We start from the raw sequence: 16,149 nt of genomic DNA, 5'->3' as shown, positions 1-16,149 counted from the left end.
TTTAAAGTTGTACAATAAACTATAAATTCTGACAGCGATGGGTGACAATGACTCGATAGATGAAGAATAAAGACTTTTTCCACTAAGAATACAATAAAAGTTTTAAAACCAAGAACAAAGACTTTTTAGGATTCTTTGGCATCAGAGAAACATACTAGGATCTGGCAATGCTTCCAAGTGAATCTCACAATGATTAATTGACCCTAGACTGATCATCTTCAACAATCCCTGATGTTTTTATCTATAGAAAAAGTGCCCATCTACCTAATTGACACCCTAGATACCGATACAGTAACACTCTTCTCCTAAATAAACATTATATCCATCACTATTGCCCCTGTTGGATGTGTTGCCCCTGGATTTGCCTATTCAGAATATTGTAAGAAATAATACAGTGGGGAAAATAAGTATATGATACATTGCCGATTTTGCAAGTTTTCCCACCTACAAAAAATGGAGAGGTCTGTATTTTTAACTTGCAAAATTGGCAGTGTAGCAAATACTTATTTCCCTCACTGTTTGTAAGAAAGTGACCAAAGGGTTTCAATTTATTGGGATTTCTTTGATATGGAGAGGGAAGGCCCTTCAGTACAAATCTTGGCATTGGTCTTGATTCCAAGATATGGGGAGAACCTCTTAATTTCAGGCAAAAGGTTGGAATCAGACAAAAACAAAAAACACAGGAGCCAGGTAGACAAAACTTTGTAAGTGGTGTCGAAGTTTGAAAAGATATAATAGAAGTTCATCTAAAAAGGTTACTACTTGACACTTAAAAGCGTAAAACTGACTCCCAAGTTAGGAGTTTCAAAAACATTTCCCACAGGGAGGGCTCCACCACTAAAATGGAAGAAGGAGCCTCTACCAGTGGTAGCTGCTGCAATGTTCCCCCAACCGGCCTATCTCTGTAGAGCAGACTGGGAGCTTCTCCCTACTAAACGGTTACAGGTTTAGTGCCAGAGAAAGACCAGCAAGCAAAGCAAGTGCAGAACTCAAATTCAGGAAAGAGGAGTCTTAGCTTCTGAAGATGTCCTCTTAAAAGGGGTTGACCCGGACTAACGTATTGATGATTTGCCCTATAAGAATAAAACTATAATAATGCCTACTACATACAAGAATATAACTATCATAAAAGTGTCTGCTATGTACCAAAATCCATAGGATCAAAAAGTGATCAAAAACATTCAGACACAGCACTCTCACAGATCTGCTGTAATTCCTTCAAGCAGTGGCCAGATACAAATGATATATGAGAAACCCAACAAAACTTCAAATGAGATAAAATGACTGCAACCCTAGCACAATTATTTGTAAGCCTATATTAAATATAAGGAAACATGCAGACTAATATATTAATAATAAAACTTGATATTTATTAGAATTACACAGTAAATATTATATACAGTACACAGAGAAAAAGTCCTACAGTAGGGAGGACAAGTCTCCTCAACACAGAAACCATATGCTCCAGGTAGGGAATGCCATACATATTTTTATGACTATGTATAGGTAAATATTCACACAATAGCGTATTATATATTGGGGTGAACACAGTGTGAAAACAAACAGGTTATCAATAATCAAGGCACATGAAAAACAAACTGACGAAACCTCAGGGCAGCGATAAAACGGTGTTGAGGTTGCGCCTACCCCACATAGGGAGCAGGATGTATCAATGAATACATTAAAGGCAATTTACTTTTTTTCTTGCTGCTATTTTGGCATCCTGGCTATTTGAACCTGGTATGTACATGCTATAATTGATGGGACATTTGTTAACCATGCTTCTTTTCATGTGCATCAAAGTTCATTCCATTGTATAATGCACTATTGCGTGAATAGTTACCTATATGTTACTCGATTGCAGCCCATTTCTCTATGTACTCCATATTATATTAACTGTGTAATTCTAATAAATTTCAAGTTCTAATAAAGGGTTGATTGTGACTTGTAGGATTGCTACTTCCAACAGGTGGCGCTATAGAGTTTAAGTCCTATTTTTCTCAGAAGAGGCAATTTGCATCTTATATTTCCCAGAGGAGCACTGCATGGCGAATAAGCCTCCTTACCTTGACAAGCCAGAGATGGTATGTCACTCTCCATAAGGAGAAAGTTGCCCCTTAGACCCCAGTCCAGAGCCTCTTACCTAGCCAAATTAGTTCTCATGCTTTGCACTGACGAGAGCCAACAGCCCGAAACACCGTGTCTGTGAATTGAGATACTAATTTGGCTTTTATCCTAAGTCATATTGCACGACTCGTTAAAGGGTTGATTGTGACTTGTAGGATTGCTACTTCCAACAGGTGGTGCTATATAGTTTAAGTCCTCTTTTTCTCTGAAGAGGCAATTTGCAAGTTCTAATAAGTAATATATGAGTCAGAACACCACAGCCCTGAACATTGCTGAATGGATACTGCCCAGCACTGCACTTTACTTTCTATTCATTTGAATGGGAGATAAAGTGCAATACTCGGCAGCCACTTGGACTTATATGGGGCTGTCATGTTCCATTCCATACATTGCTTAAATCTTACCGCTGCCGGAGTGATTTTCAGTTGAACAGTGAAACTGATGTTCTAACCTACGGAAAGGTCCTCAACATGTTAATCCCAGACATGCCATTTAAGGTGACCAGATAAGAAAGGAGGCAATATAATAGTAGTTCTGGCCCTAGTTTATTCATTTTCCAATTGCATTGGTCATTGCCAATACTCAACACAAAAAAGATGGAAGAAGCTACATCTGCTCTTAATGAGCAAATATGGTAACTACCTAACAAGATGTGGAAATATTTGTTAAATTGTAGCGATGCTATTGATATATAAAATTATTTGCTTCCTTGTTAAAGTTTTTCTGTTGCAAGGAGCATCTTGTTTTGTTTTTTAGGAGAGCCAAATTGCATTTTCTCTCATCTGTGTGACAGCCCATATATCAAATATGACAAAACACTCGAAATTAATAAAAAAACAAACATTTGGTGTAAGCCCAAAACCAAGTTCCTTGCCTCAGACGGAAGAAACAAGGATGAGAGGAGCGTCTGAAATATCTCTCGTCTTTGCCATCTGGATCTAATTTATGGAAAAGCAAAATTATAAACATTTGAGATGTATTAATTACCCAGACTAATATGCTGTTGCCATTTTTTTCTAGTGTGCTTACCTCAGAGAGAATGGTCGCCTTCTTAGCCACTTCTATTTGATACAATCGAACCCATTCCCAAGGAACGGATATGAACAGGCAAAGTATGAGGAACAATGCAAAATGGTAAAGCCAAGTGTCTAAGATGCAACTCTCAGACTCAACAGAGTTGCTTGCATGTGGAACTATCAACGTTTTGATGACAATCATCTTCTTGGGAACTGCAGATTGTCTTCGAGAATGTAAAATGATAAAGATGATGAAGCAAGTAGCTGCAGCAGCTAATGATGCTTTAGAGTAAGTAGTCCATTTCTGAAAAGGTGACTCCAAGGACCAAGGAGAAGGAAGAGAATGTTCAATCTCCGTAGAGCCCACTAATTTGTCTCTTAATAAGTTGACTTTGCTGATAATCCAACTACCAAAAGATCCCATACTTTGCATTTGGCTCCTTATTGATTGAAGAAAGTCATCAATGCTACAGTAGCCTGCAAGGAAAGGTACAGTTTTAAAAGAAGTATCCATGAAGTCTACTGTTTGAAGAAAATACTGTTAATCTCAAGAAAGACTCAATATCTGTCTGGGTTCATTTGGCACCACAAAAAAACAAAACAAAACAAGGATCCCTAAAATATAACTTTTAAATGAATAAAGTTTTAAAAAAATATTCCAAGATTGGAGACAAAGCAACAAATATAAATAGATTACCATAGGGAATTAAATATATCTCAATAGTGTATCCTATTATGCTCTGCAGATACACTATACCAGGGGTGTCAAACTGCATTCCTCGAGGGCTGCAAACAGGTCATGTTTTCAGGATTTCCTTGTACTGCACAGGTGATAATTTAATCACCTACACACATAATGATTCCAGCACCTTGTGCAAAGCTAAGGAAATCTTGAAAACACGCATGGTTTGCGGCCCTCGAGGAATGCAGTTTGACACCCCTGCACTATACTGACCCGTGCTTGGCAGTGCAGGCTCATTTGGCACCAAGTCTAAAGACCCAAAATGTAGTACATAAGAAAAAATCCTAGGATGTACAAACCAGACTGAGTAGATGAAGGATCTTACATGGAGCATACACCTTAGACGAATGTCGTCCAAACCTACCGATATTAGATGGCTTGACAAATAGTCCAAAGTCATTATGATGTTGGGGGAGATACGGATCTGGCATGTCTAATTTCAGAGTGAAGATACTTGGTGAAATAAGCCAGTACCTAAGGAGCCTGATAGTGTCGCTTTCTTAGAGATTATAGGTGTAATGGGTAAGGTTTCTCCTTATGGAGAGGGACATACCAGCTCTGGCTTGTAAAGGTAAGGAGGCTTATTCGTCATGAAATGCTCCTCTGGGAAATTTAATATGTAAATTGCATCTTCATGAGAAACCTTACCCCTTAGGCCTTAGTCCAGAGCCTCTTACCTAGCCAAATCAGTTCTCATGCTTCGCACTGACGAGGGCCAACAGCCCGAAACACCGTGTCTGCGAATTGAGATACTGATTTGGCTTTTATCCTAAATCATATTGCAAGACTTGTTAAAAGGTTGATTGTAACTTGTAGGATTGCTACTTCCAACAGGTGGCGCTATAGAGTTCAAGTCCTCTTTTTCTCTGAAGAGGCAATTTGCATATTAGAGATTATAAAAATTCTCAACAGAGCCAAGTGCTCCTGTGTATGGGGGAGTTGACAGACAGAACTGTTGGCCGAGTTATGACTACTATAATATTGCCTCCTATGTAAAAAAAAATATACCTTTTACAATACTGCCCTTTTTATACAAGAATATGACTTCTAGAATACTGCCTTGTATGTACAAAAATATAGCTGCCATAATACTGCCACCTGTGTACAAGAAAGTTAGAACTAATTCTATGCAACAGAATAGAACTATAATAATGCTGGCCCTATGCTGGGCAACATAACTACTATAATACTGCGCCCCATGTACAATAATATCAAGTACCATACTATAATACACCCTATGTACAAAAATAAGTACCATAATACTGCCCCTATGCTGGCCAATACAACTATGATACTGCTCCTATGTACAATAATTTAAGTACTATAATACACCCCTACGTACAAAAATATAACTGATATAATAATGCCCTTATGTACAATAATATATTAGTACTATAATATTGCCTGTTTATGAAAGAATATGACTACTATAATACTGCCCACATGTACAAAAATATAACTACTATAATACTGCCCCTATATACAAGAATATAACTACTATAATACTGCCTCCTATGTACAAGAATATAACTACTATAATACTGCCCTCTATGTGCAGGGATATTACAACTATACTATTGACCCCAAGTACAAGAATATAATTACTATAATACTGCCCCTATGGCTTCCAGTACCATCTATATGCCGATGACAGTCAGATCTACCTCTCTGGCCCAGATGTCACCTCTCTGCTTTCCAGAATCCCTGAGTGTCTATCAGCCATATCCTCCTTCTGCTCTCGCTTCCTCAAGCTCAATGTGGACAAATCTGAACTCATTATTTTTCCTCCATCTCGCATATCTTCCCTACCTGATCTATCTATCAAAATAAATGAAATCACACTTTCCCCTATCCCCAAAATCCGCTGCCTCGGAGTAACCCTTGACTCTGCCCTGTCCTTCAAGCTGCACATCCAAGCTCTCGCCACCTCCTGTCGCCTCCAGCTCAAAAATATTTCCAGAATCCGTCCTTTCCTCAACCCACACTCTACCAAAATGCTTGTGCATGCCCTAATCATCTCCCGCCTCGACTACTGCAACATACTCCTTTGTGGCCTACCTATTAACACTCTCGCACCCCTCCAGTCCATCCTTAACTCTGCTGCGCGACTAATTAATCTCTCTCCTCGCTATACTCCTGCTTCCCCTCTTTGCAAATCCCTTCACTGGCTCCCAATTTCCCAGCGTATCCAGTTTAAATTACTAACACTGATCTACAAAGCCATCCATAACCTTTCTCCTCCGTATATTTCCACACTAATCTCTCAATATCTTCCCTCACGTAATCTCCAGTCCTCCCAAGATCTCCTCCTCTCCTCCACACTTATTCGCTCCTCACCCAATCGCCTCCAAGACTTCTCCCGAATATCCCCCATCCTCTGGAATTCAGTGCCCCAGCACGTCCGGTTATCCACTACTTTTGGATCCCTCAAAAGAAACCTGAAAACCCACCACTTCAAGGAAGCTTACAGCCTGTAAAGACCACACGGCTACCTCAACACCATCGGAGCTACTGCAACCCTCGACCTACTGTCTCCTTCCCCACAATCCTGTAGAATGTAAGCCCGCAAGGGCAGGGTCCTCTTCCCTCTGTACCAGTCTGTCATTGTTAGTTTTGTTTACTGTAAGTGATAACTGTATTTTGATGTAACCCCTTCTCATGTACAGCACCATGGAATTAATGGTGCTATAGAAATAAATAAATAATAATAATAATACTATAATACTGCCCTCTATGTGCAGGGATATTACAACTATAATACTGCTCCTACTGCCCCCATGTACAAGAGTATAACAACTACAGTTATATGAAAAAGTTTGCGCACCCCTATTAATCTTAAGCTTAATGTTTTATAAAAATTGTTTTTTTTGCAACAGCTATTTCAGTTTCATATATCTAATAACTGTTGGACACAGTAATGTTTCTGCCTTGAAATGTGGTTTATTGTACTAACAGAAAATGTGCAATCTGCATTCAAACAAAATTTGACAGGTGCATAAGTATGTGCACCCTTATCATTTTCTTGTTTTAACCCCTTAGTGACAGAGCCAATTTGGTACTTAATGACCAGGCCAATTTTTATAATTCTGACCACTGTCACTTTATGAGGTTATAACTCTGGAACGCTTCAACGGATCCCGCTGATTCTGAGATTGTTTTTTCGTGACATATTGTACTTCATGTTAGTGGTAACATTTATTTGATATTACTTGCTTTTATTTATTAAAAAAAACGGAAATATGGCGAAAATTTTGAAAATTTCGCAATTTTCAAAATTTGAATTTTTATTCCCTTACATCAAAGAGATATGTCACACAAAATGGTCAATAAATAACATTTCCCATATGTCTACTTTACATCAGCACAATTTTGGAAAAAAAAAATATATTATGGAGTTATAAGGGTTAAAATTTGACCAGCAATTTTTTATTTTTACAGCAAAATTTACAAAACCATTTTTTTTAGGGACCACCTCACATTTGAAGTCAGTTTGAGGGGTCTATGTAGCAGAAAATGCCCAAAATTGACACCATTCTAAAAACTGCACCCCTCAAGGTGCGCAAAACCACATTCAAGAAGTTTATTAACCCTTCAGTTGCTGCACAGGAACTGAAGCAATGTGGAAGGAAAAAATGAACATTTTACTTTTTTTCACAAATATTTTACTTCAGAACCAATTTTTTTTATTTTCACATGTGTAAAAAAAGAAAATGAACCACATAATTTGTTGTGCAATTTGTCCGGAGAATGCCGATACCCCATATGTGGGGAGGGACCACTCTTTGGGTGCACAGTAGAGCTTAGGAGGGAAGGAGCGCCATTTGGCTTTTTCAACATAGAATTCCCTGGAATTGAGATCGGACACCATGTCGCGTTTGGAGAGCCGCTGATGTGCCTAAACAGTGGAAACCCCCCACAAGTGACACCATTTTGGAAACTAGACCCCCTAAGGAACTTATCTAGGTGTGTGGTCAACACTTTGAACCCCCAAGTGCTTCACACAAGTTTATAACGTAGAGCTGAAAAAATTAAAAATCATTTTTTTTTCACAAAAATGATCTTTTCACCCCCAATTTTTTATTTTCCCAAGGGTAGCAAGACAAAATGGACCCCAAAAGTTGTTGTGCAATTTGTCCTGAGTATGTCGATACCCCGTATGTGGGGGTAAACCTCTGTTTGGGTGCACAGTAGAGCTCAGAAGGGAAGGAGCGCCGTTTGACTTTTTCAACATAGAATTCTCTGGAATTGAGATCGGACACCATGTCGCGTTTGGAGAGCCCCTGATGTGCCTAAACAGTGGAAACCCCCCACAAGTGACACCATTTTGGAAACTAGACCCCCTAAGGAACTTATCTAGGTGTGTGGTCAACACTTTGAACCCCCAAGTGCTTCACACAAGTTTATAACGTAGAGCCGAAAAAATTAAAAATCATTTTTTTTTCACAAAAATGATCTTTTCACCCCCAATTTTTTATTTTCCCAAGGGTAGCAAGACAAAATGGACCCCAAAAGTTGTTGTGCACTTTGTCCTGAGTATGTCGATACCCCGTATGTGGGGGTAAACCTCTGTTTGGGTGCACAGTAGAGCTCAGAAGGGAAGGAGCGCCGTTTGACTTTTTCAACATAGAATTCTCTGGAATTGAGATCGGACACCATGTCGCGTTTGGAGAGCCGCTGATGTGCCTAAACAGTGGAAACCCCCCACAAGTGACACCATTTTGGAAACTAGACCCCCTAAGGAACTTATCTAGGTGTGTGGTCAACACTTTGAACCCCCAAGTGCTTCACACAAGTTTATAACGTAGAGCCGAAAAAATTAAAAATCATTTTTTTTTCACAAAAATGATCTTTTCACCCCCAATTTTTTATTTTCCCAAGGGTAGCAAGACAAAATGGACCCCAAAAGTTGTTGTGCAATTTGTCCTGAGTATGTCGATACCCCGTATGTGGGGGTAAACCTCTGTTTGGGTGCACAGTAGAGCTCAGAAGGGAAGGAGCGCCGTTTGACTTTTTCAACATAGAATTCTCTGGAATTGAGATCGGACACCATGTCGCGTTTGGAGAGCCCCTGATGTGCCTAAACAGTGGAAACCCCCCACAAGTGACACCATTTTGGAAACTAGACCCCCTAAGGAACTTATCTAGGTGTGTGGTCAACACTTTGAACCCCCAAGTGCTTCACACAAGTTTATAACGTAGAGCCGAAAAAATTAAAAATCATTTTTTTTTCACAAAAATGATCTTTTCACCCCCAATTTTTTATTTTCCCAAGGGTAGCAAGACAAAATGGACCCCAAAAGTTGTTGTGCAATTTGTCTTGAGTATGTCGATACCCCGTAGGTGGGGGTAAACCTCTGTTTGAGCGCACTGCGGAGCTTGGAAGGGAAGGCGCGCCGTTTGACTTTTTAATCTCTTAATTGTGAGAGCGGACGCCATTTTGGGTTTGTAGATGTGCCCAACAGCAGAAACCCCCCACAACTGACCCCGTTTTGGAAACTACACCCCTCAAAGATTTTAATCAGGGGTATATTGAGCAATTTGAACCCACATGTATGACACAGAGTTTGATAACATTAGGTCGTCATATTGAAAAAATTCATTTTTTTCCACGAGAATCTTGTTTTAGACCTGAATGTCTCATTTTTTCAGAAATAACATCAAAAAGTGGACCCCACAATTCGTTACCCACTTTATTATGAGTGCAGCGATATCCCATATGTAGTAAAAAAGTTCTGTTTGGACAAATGGCAGGGCTTGGACAGAAAGGGGCACAATGTGACAAATTTGGCTTTATTTGAAATTGAAGATCCAGGACCCATTCAAAGCTTCTAGAGACATTGAGCAAAAAAGAAAATCCTTCCAGGAATTATTACTCACAGAGGGAGGCATGCTCCTAAAACACAATGGCTGACTATAAAATTGGTCTTGCTAACAAAACAGTTGTCCCGCATTTGCGTATATTGTAGCGGGAAGAATAAACTGTACTGGAATGAAGGGCAAAATGTGTAGGAAAATGCAGCCAACTATGTGGCAAAGCGGAGTTTGTTCCAAAGATGAAAGAACACCATCAGGGCTAGAATGGCAGACACTTTCAGAGACTGGTCGTACAACGTCCTTTTAGCTCCATCAATCCCTATATGAGAGACGAATGTGCCAATAGACGTGGTACACCATAGCAAGCTCCCACCCGCCAAGGTCAGAACCGCTATATGCACAAAACAACCAGTTCTCTATAGAAAGTATTGTCTGGTACCAGAGGTTCGGCAAGAACCATAAAGTAAAGCCCATAGTGTATAAGTACGGAACTTCCTCATTTTTTAGAAATCCTACAATAAAATGATCATGCCCGTATCATCAACATAAATATAAGTAATATAAATGGAAGCCAAAGTTTTGTGTAGCAAGACAGTTATAAAAACAGTCAAAGTTAGATAAATGGTCAAAAATGTTTGTGAGTAATCAAGTCCTAGAATTCATTTTCAGATAATCTCACTTTTCATGATCATTTCTGGGGTCCACATTCTAACGCTTATTGACATAGGTACGTGGACGAGAATTTGTTGGAATAGTAGTTTGGTATGGGATTGATCGAGTCGTAGAATTTTCAGATGACCTGACTTTGCAAGAACATTTGTGGGGTCCACACTCTAGAGCGTACAGACGTGGGTACGTGGATGAGAATTTGTTGGGATAGTAGTTTGGTATGGGATTGATCGAGTCGTAGAATTTTCAGATGACCTGACTTTGCAAGAACATTTGTGGGGTCCACACTCTAGAGCGTACAGACGTGGGTACGTGGACGAGAATTTGTTGGGATAGTAGTTTGGTATGGGATTGATCAAGTTCTGGAATTAATTGTGAAATGGGGTAAAATGGGATCTACTAATTAAAATATTATTTATCAATTGTTCCAAATTGTACTACTGGGGCCACTAAGCAGAAAATAAAAATTATTGAAAAAAAGCAAACTAATAATTGTAGGTGGTGTGGTAGGTCTCAAAACAGGGGGAGATACAAAGGCCTGGTTGGGATGGGCATGTGGGGCAATAGAATCGAGAATCACTCCGCCTGCCATGCTTTCTGCAAACTCGGCACCTTTTTTGAGGATACCTTTGGGTGGGAGTGACAGGGACAGGGTGAGGAAAATGGCGTTCTGACAGTCTCCGGGAATCCTCAGAGTCGAAGGCTTCCCCCGGTGCCATGGACTCAAATATGAGGCTCTCTACTACTTTCTCCTGAAAGTGCAGGAAAGTTAGCGGTCCTTGAGATTTTTTATATAGGACAAAGCTGTTGTAGGTGGCAGTCTGAATTAGATAGATTCCCACCTTTTTATACCACGCCCTGGTCTTCCTCTTGACCAGGTATGGTTGCAGAACCTGGTCTGACAGGTCTACGCCACCCATATGGTTGTTATAGTCTGTGACGCAGACAGGTTTTTCTTTGTCCCTGGTGGCACCCCTCTCTCTGACCGTCACAGTGGTGTCCGTATGCAGTGTGAAAAGCATATAGACGTCCTTCCTGTCTTTCCACTTCACTGCAAGTAGTTGGTCGCTTGCAAGTGAAAATGAAGCCCCCTCTCCAAACGTCTGGACACCAACTGTGACGGAAACCCCACTCTGTTTTTCCTCACTGTCCCACAGGCCCCTGTATTTGCAGCATGGAGGGATTTGTATAGGGGGATGCTAGTGTAATAGTTATCTGTGTACACGTGGTACCCTTGATTGAGAAAGGGCGTCATTAGCTCCCAGACAATTTTGCCTGGGATACCAATTGTCTGGGGGAAGTTTGGGGGGTTTATTTGGCGGTCCCTACCTTCATAAATTAGAAGGTGGACGTGTACCCTGATGAGCTCTCGCAAGCTTTATATAATTTTACGCCATATTTGGCTCTCTTGGAGGGAATAAATTGGCGGAATGACAGACGGCCCTTGTAGCTCATCAAGGACTCGTCGACTGCCACATTTTGCTCTGGGGTATAGGAATTTAGAAAGGAAGTTTTTAGGAGGGAAATTAGGGGTCTTAATTTATTTAGCCGATCGTAGTTGGGGTCAGTTCTTGGGAGAGCTTGGGAATTGTCACTGAAGTGGAGGAATCTCATCAGGGCTTCGTAACGGGCTCGGGACATGATGGCTGCAAATACAGGGGTGCAGTGGACAGCTTTTGTTGCCCAGTAAGAGCGGAGAGTGGGTTTTTTTACTATACCCATATTCAGGGTGAGGCCTAAGAATTTTTAATTTCGGGGACATTTGTGGGGATCCAGGAACGGGAATGAAAGGCAGTGGGTTTTTGGGAAATATATTGCCGGGCATATAGGTTAGTTTGGTGGACGATTAATTGCAGGACTTCGGGGCTAATGAAAATTTCAAAAAAATCAATGGGGGTAAAATTGGCGACATCTACTTTTATTCCAGGGACTGCAGAAAAAGGGGGAATTTGAGGGGAAAATGAGGTGTCATTATACCACAGCGGTGGGGGGACTGCGGTACTTGGTCCTGCCTCTGAAGCTTCAGCAGTGACGACCGACTCCGCTACCACCGGGCTGGGGGATCCCGTGGAGGAAGAGTCGTCATCACTGTCTGAAAGCTGCTCAGCTTCAGGGGCAGAATCTGTTTCGCTGCCGGAGCAAAGCAGGCTGTAAGCTTGCTCCGCGCTAAAAGTTCTGCGAGCCATTTTATCTAATTCCTCCCCTAACCCTAACCCTACCCCTAAAAAATTAAAAAAAAAAAAATTATAATTTTTTTTTTTTCTTTTTTTTTATAATCCTCTGCTGATGATGCAGGGATTACGGAGAACGGGGGTGGGTAAATGGGAAGCTAGTGGAGGCAGATATGTTTTGTGAATAACTCCTAGAACAACTACAAGGAGAGAAGAGAGAGGTACAGCCCAAGTGCTGCCATATTTATTAAATATTAGGGGTTTTGATCACTGTAATTGGACATGTTACAGTAATCAAAACCCAGCAGCCAATGAGAAAATTCTCATAGGTTGCTGGGTCTCTGCTGGCAGATCATGGCAGACGCACTGCGCATGCGCCCGCCATTTTCTTCCAGCAGAGAAGAAGAAGGTGGGCCAGGAGCAGTGGGCTGGGGACCGGGGACCAAGGGCTGTGGACCGGGGACAGGGGGACATTAGGAGGAGGTATGGTGGGGGGCTCGGGGGCTCTATTTCTCTCCCCTCTGATGTGCGATCACATCAGAGGGGAGAGAAATGCAAAGCATAATTATTTTTTTTACAAACTATTTGCAGCGATCGCAATCCCGGGGGTCTGTAAAGACCCCCGGGATTGCGATCGCTCCAGGGGGTCTGTAAAAACAGACCCCAATACACCGGGGGAAGCTAGGCTTTGGCGGGCGCATCTGCACATGCGCCCGCCATTTTGGAGCCCGGACAGGAAGGAGGAGGGTCGGGGACCGGGGGGGCACCTTCTCCGGTACATAAGGTACCGTGGGGGGCTCGGGGGACCCTATTTCTTTCCCCTCTAATGTCCGATCACATTAGAGGGGAGAGAAACACAATACTAATGCGTTTTTTGGTTTTTTTTGCGATCGCCGGTAAACGGTTAATTACCGGCGATCGCAAAAGCGAGGTTGGTGAAAACCGACCCGAATCATGTTCTCTGGGGTCTCGGCTACCCCCGGCAGCCGAGACCCCGGAGAAAATCGGCCTCTGGGGGGCGCTATGTACTTTTTCCACAGCGCCGTTAATTAACGGCGCTGTGGCTTAAGTACCCTTAGCGGCCGCCGTTAAAAGGCGTATCGGCGGTCGCTAAGGGGTTAAATACTCCTACCTACTTTTTACGGACTTACTAAAGCACTTTTTTTTGGGTTTCTAACCTCATTGAGCTTTGAACTTTATAGCCAGGTGTATGCAATCATGGGCTCCTCAAAACAACGGTCTAATGATCTGAAAACAAAGATTATTCAACATAGTTGTTCAGGGGAAGGATACAAAAAGCTGTCTCAGAGATTTAACCTGTCAATTTCCACTGTGAGGAACATAGTAAGGAAATGGAAGAACACAGGTACAGTTCTTGTTAAGGCCAGAAGTGGCAGGCCAAGAAAAACATCAGAAAGGCAGAGAAGTAGAATGGTGAGATCAGTCAAGGACAATCCTCAGACCACCTCCAGAGAGCTGTAGCATCAACTTGCTGCAGATGGTGTCACTGTGCATCGGTCAACTATACAAGGCACTTTGCGCAAGGAGAAGCTGTATGGGAGAGTGATGCGAAAGAAGCCGTTTCTGCATGCACGCCACAAACAGAGTCGGCTGAGGTATGCAAAAGCACATTTGGAGAAGCCAATTTCTTTTTGGAAGAAGGTCTTGTGGACTGATGAAACCAAGATTGAGTTGTTTGGACATACAAAAAGGCGTTGTGCATGGTGGCCAAAAAACACAGCATTCCAAGAAAAACACTTGCTACCCACAGTAAAATTTGGGGGAGGTTCCATCATGCTTTGGGGCTGTGTGGCCAATGCCGGCACCGGGAATCTTGTTAAAGTTGAGGGACACATGGATTCCTCTCAGTATCAGCAGATTCTTGACAATAATGTTCATGAATCAGTGACAAATTTGAAGTTACGCAGGGGATGGATCTTTCAGCAAGACAATGATCCAAAACACAGCTCCAAATCTACTCAGGCATTCATGCAGAGGAACAATTACACTGTTCTGGAATGGCCATCCCAGTCCCCAGACCTGAATATCATTGAACATCTGTGGGATCATTTGAAGAGTGCTGTCCATGCTCGGCGACCATCAAACTTAACTAAACTGGAATTGTTTTGTAAAGAGGAATGGTCAAAAATACCTTCATCCAGGATCCAGGAACTCATTAAAAGCTACAGGAAGCGACTAGAGGCTGTTATTTTTGAAAAAGGAGGATCTACTAAATATTAATGTCACTTTTCTGGTGGGGTGCCTATACTTATGCACCTGTCAAATTTTGTTTGAATGCAGATTGCACATTTTCTGTTAGTACAACAAACCTCATTTCAAGGCAGAAACATTACTGTGTCCAACAGTTATTAGATATATGAAACTGAAATAGCTGTTGCAAAAAAAAACAATTTTCATAAAACATTAAGCTTAAGATTAATAGGGGTGCCCAAACTTTTTCATATAACTGTATAATACTGTTCCTATGTACAAGAATATAACTACTATAATACATCCTCTAACTGATATTCTCATAATAAAATAACCCAAAAGTGACACCATTCTAAAAACTGCACCTCTCAGGGTGCTCAAAACCACATTCAAAAAGTTTATTAACCCTTCAGATGCTTCAAGAGAACTAAAGCAATGTGGAAGGAAAAAATGTATTATTTATTTTCACAAGAGTATCAGGAGAAAATAGACCATAAAATTTGTTGTGCAATTTCTCCTGAGTACACCAATACCTCATATGTGGGGGAAATCCACTGTTTGGGGGCATAGCAGAGCTCAAAAGGGAGGGGGCACAGTTTGACTTTTTGAGCACAAAATTGTCTGGAATTGATGGCAGGCACCATGTTGCGTTTGGACACCCCCTGATGTGCCTAAACAGTAGAAACCCCCCAATTCTAACACAGCCCTAAACCCAACCTTAATCTAAACACATCCCTAATCCTAACCCCAACACATCCTTAACCACACCACCAACCCCGACACTACCTTAACCCTGACACTACCCTAACTGTAACCCTAACAAAACCCTAACCCCAACTCTAACCCCAACCCTAACTCCAACCCTAACTGCACAGAAGGGCCAGACTAGCCATCTGGCAAATGCCAGAAGGGCGTGTCTGGTTGTGGGCTACCTTGTCTGTTAAATTGTTATCAGAATCTGCAGCCTCAAGGTGCCTATACTGTTAACAGTTGTGATGACAAACTAACTGACTCCGTCACTTACCCCAGCAGGCTGTGGACGTCCCTTCTATATAACCTATAAAAATGTCCACTCAGCTAAGTGGGTCACACCTCTAAGCCAAAACATTAAACCAACTAAATTTAGGATCTCTAGATAAATGATCCTGACATAACCAATGAGTTATTAACGGCAGCTAAAAGAGACCGGTGCAAGAAAATATGAGAAAGGTTATAAACACATCTGACAAAGCCAAAGCGGGGAAATGCGCGTCGAGGCTCCTGCATGTCTCGCCTGCACTCCCGCACTTTAAATACGACATGTCTCAAGGCAATGCTCTCTATGCACCTTCAAGCACTTGAGCTTTAACACATTGTATATTCAATTTGTTGGGCATTATTCTTCTCACTCTACCATATG

At 41.5% G+C, this 16,149-nt stretch overlaps 1 protein-coding gene across 1 annotated transcript in view; it reads right to left on the bottom strand.

Moving 5' to 3' along the window:
* Positions 1-16,149, bottom strand: part of LOC138664483 (chloride channel CLIC-like protein 1) — a 391,083-nt gene that overhangs the window by 296,098 nt on the left and 78,836 nt on the right. The window contains exon 2 of the mRNA XM_069751218.1: positions 3,157-3,620. Within this exon, the coding sequence (XP_069607319.1) occupies positions 3,157-3,576 (420 nt within the window). The 5' untranslated portion in view covers positions 3,577-3,620. The remainder of the gene's footprint in view (positions 1-3,156; positions 3,621-16,149) is intronic.

Source organism: Ranitomeya imitator, chromosome 2 (genome assembly GCF_032444005.1).
Source record: "Ranitomeya imitator isolate aRanImi1 chromosome 2, aRanImi1.pri, whole genome shotgun sequence".
NCBI lineage: Eukaryota > Metazoa > Chordata > Amphibia > Anura > Dendrobatidae > Ranitomeya > Ranitomeya imitator.
This window is presented reverse-complemented; position numbering and strand designations above follow the sequence as displayed.